Source organism: Thalia democratica, chromosome 8, assembly GCF_965202585.1.
Source record: "Thalia democratica chromosome 8, ktThaDemo2.hap1.1, whole genome shotgun sequence".
Lineage (NCBI taxonomy): Eukaryota > Metazoa > Chordata > Thaliacea > Salpida > Salpidae > Thalia > Thalia democratica.
In genome coordinates, this window is record NC_139172.1 from 24,202,532 (window position 1) to 24,204,791 (window position 2,260).

General features: G+C 32.7%; 1 protein-coding gene across 1 annotated transcript; it reads right to left on the reverse strand.

Moving 5' to 3' along the window:
* Positions 1–427: 427 nt before the first annotated feature.
* LOC145842072 (very-long-chain 3-oxoacyl-CoA reductase-B-like) lies at positions 428–1,953 on the reverse strand. Its single transcript, XM_082949447.1, has 2 exons — positions 1,254–1,953; positions 428–928 (listed from the first exon to the last, which is right to left on the reverse strand). Exons 1-2 carry the CDS (start codon positions 1,941–1,943, stop codon positions 698–700), a joined length of 921 nt encoding a protein of 306 aa, XP_082805573.1. The 5' UTR covers positions 1,944–1,953; the 3' UTR covers positions 428–697.
* Between the last annotated feature and the right edge of the window lie 307 nt (positions 1,954–2,260).

The window sequence follows — 2,260 nt, forward strand, 5'->3', positions numbered from 1 at the left end:
TACAACTTTTTAGATACTGTAGTTTCATTTAAAAGCCATGATACACTTAGTTAAAATACATACTGTCAAAACAATACTCAATTACTATCTTAGTAGTTAACAAATTTATTAACTTCTCATTGAACTAATAAATAATAAGTCTTTTACATGTGAATTATCAAAACACATTTAAATTATTATTATATATTTTTCTAACGGTTATTTATTTAAAACTTTGTTGATCGACTTTGTAAAACTGATCAAAAGACTAAAAATTGCAACTGTAAGTAAATATTTATTAATCTCAAACTATAATCTCTACTGCATACAACCGTTAATGTATTAAAACTGCTTATGTATTATTAAACATTAAAACAATTTAAACTAACAAATTGCACAAATTCAATAAAAATTATCAAAATTAAGTTAAAAACTTAAATTTTACGGTCTACAAAGTAGCAATAAAATACACACACTTATAAAAACAATTATGAAAACTAAATGAAAATTTATTAAAATTGAATAAATATTAAAATAAGGTTATATACAATTCTAAATATAGCATGATTGAATAATAATAAAAAAGCATATATACAACGTAGTGCTAAAAATCCAAAAAATATAATAAAAGACTCGAAACTAAAGATATTTAATGAACATTTTTGGTCTACAATTAAAATATAAATCATTCAAACAAACTTAAAAAAGAATTCAACATTCACTGCGCTTTAGCCTTTCTCCTCAGCGCTTTCTTGTTCAATGCTTCCATGGATCCCTTGATCAACTTGCAGAACATCCACTCGGGGGCAACAAAGTGCGCGAAGAAACCCTGAACGGCGTGGGGTAAGTACCCGTATGTGGCTGTTGCCTTGCCAACCGTCTTCAGCTGGGAGGCGACGAAATTTTCTGGTGTTGGAACGAACAGTGATGGCCGCTTCATCTTAGAAAGCTGAAATTTGAAAATAAATTGATTTTTTTTACAACTAAAACTTATTATGAAAACTTGCAAGTTTAAAACTAAAGTTCAAGAGTTTTGAGGAGACCAAGGTTTAAAAGTACAAACAACATTCAAAATGTTAGTTTTAAAAATTTGAGTCAGTCTCCACTTAACTGAGCAAATTATATATGAACAAGTTGAAGGTGTATCTACTAAACTTGAAATATAAAAGCATTTCTAAAAATTATTACAGACTGCTAGCTTATTACTAAGTTTATAAACTGATTTCTATACAAGAACTCAGTTTACTGTAATGCAAAAGCTTTAATCCACTTACCTTTGACACAACAAAGAAAGGAGTGACGGACTGAACAATGATGCCAGCTTGACTGTACTCCCAACTCAAACACTTTGAAAAGGTGTCCACAAAACTCTTGGCTGCCGAATACAAAGCAAGCAGGGGGGTGGGTCGGCACGCTGAAGCCGATGAAATGTTAAGAACAACTCCCTTCTTCTTGCCAATGAAATGGGGCATGACCACTCGGCACATGTTCACCGCTGAAGTCACGTTAACGTCAAGCATTTTGTCCATGAAATTATGTGAAGGCAGATGGTTGAAGAGCATCGGGTGCTCGTAGCTCATGCCTACGTTGTTGACAAGCACGCTCACGTTCAAGCCCTCCAATTGCTTGCCAATGTTCTCGTAAATGTCCCTCCTTGAAAAGTCAGCCTCAACACACTTTGTCTCAACTTTGTATTTATTCTCCACTTCCCTGGCCACTTTTTCCAGTTTTTCCATTGTCCTGCTCACAAGCACAATGTTCTGGCCTTGCTTGGCAAGAGCTTTCACGTAGGCAAGGCCAATGCCGTCTGTTGCTCCAGTCACTACCGCCCAGTCTCCAATCTTTTTGAAGTTGAAAGTGGAGGCGAGCACGTATTCTGATAAAAAGTTGCACAGTGAGATGCTGAACTTGGCAGCCAGGTACAACAGGCAGGCTTGACCAACGCACTCAAAAGTGATGTTCATTTTTACAAAGCTGTCTGTAAAATATTAAGATGATTATTGTTAGGTGCAATATCTGTCCTAACAAATTAAACTAGTATTTTAAATATATATCTCATTAATAATCAAAAATTTTTATGAAGCAGTATTTAATAATAGTTTATTAACATCTGTAAACAATGTTTTAAATACTTTAATGTTTAAATGAAATTAATAGCTACTTTCATAACTAATTATTAAAATTAACTTAATTTAAGAAAGTTTTTTTTGAACATTTTGAAGTGTTTAAATTGCTAAGATAAGACTCAACAAAACAAGACCAACTTATAAACAAAGATGTA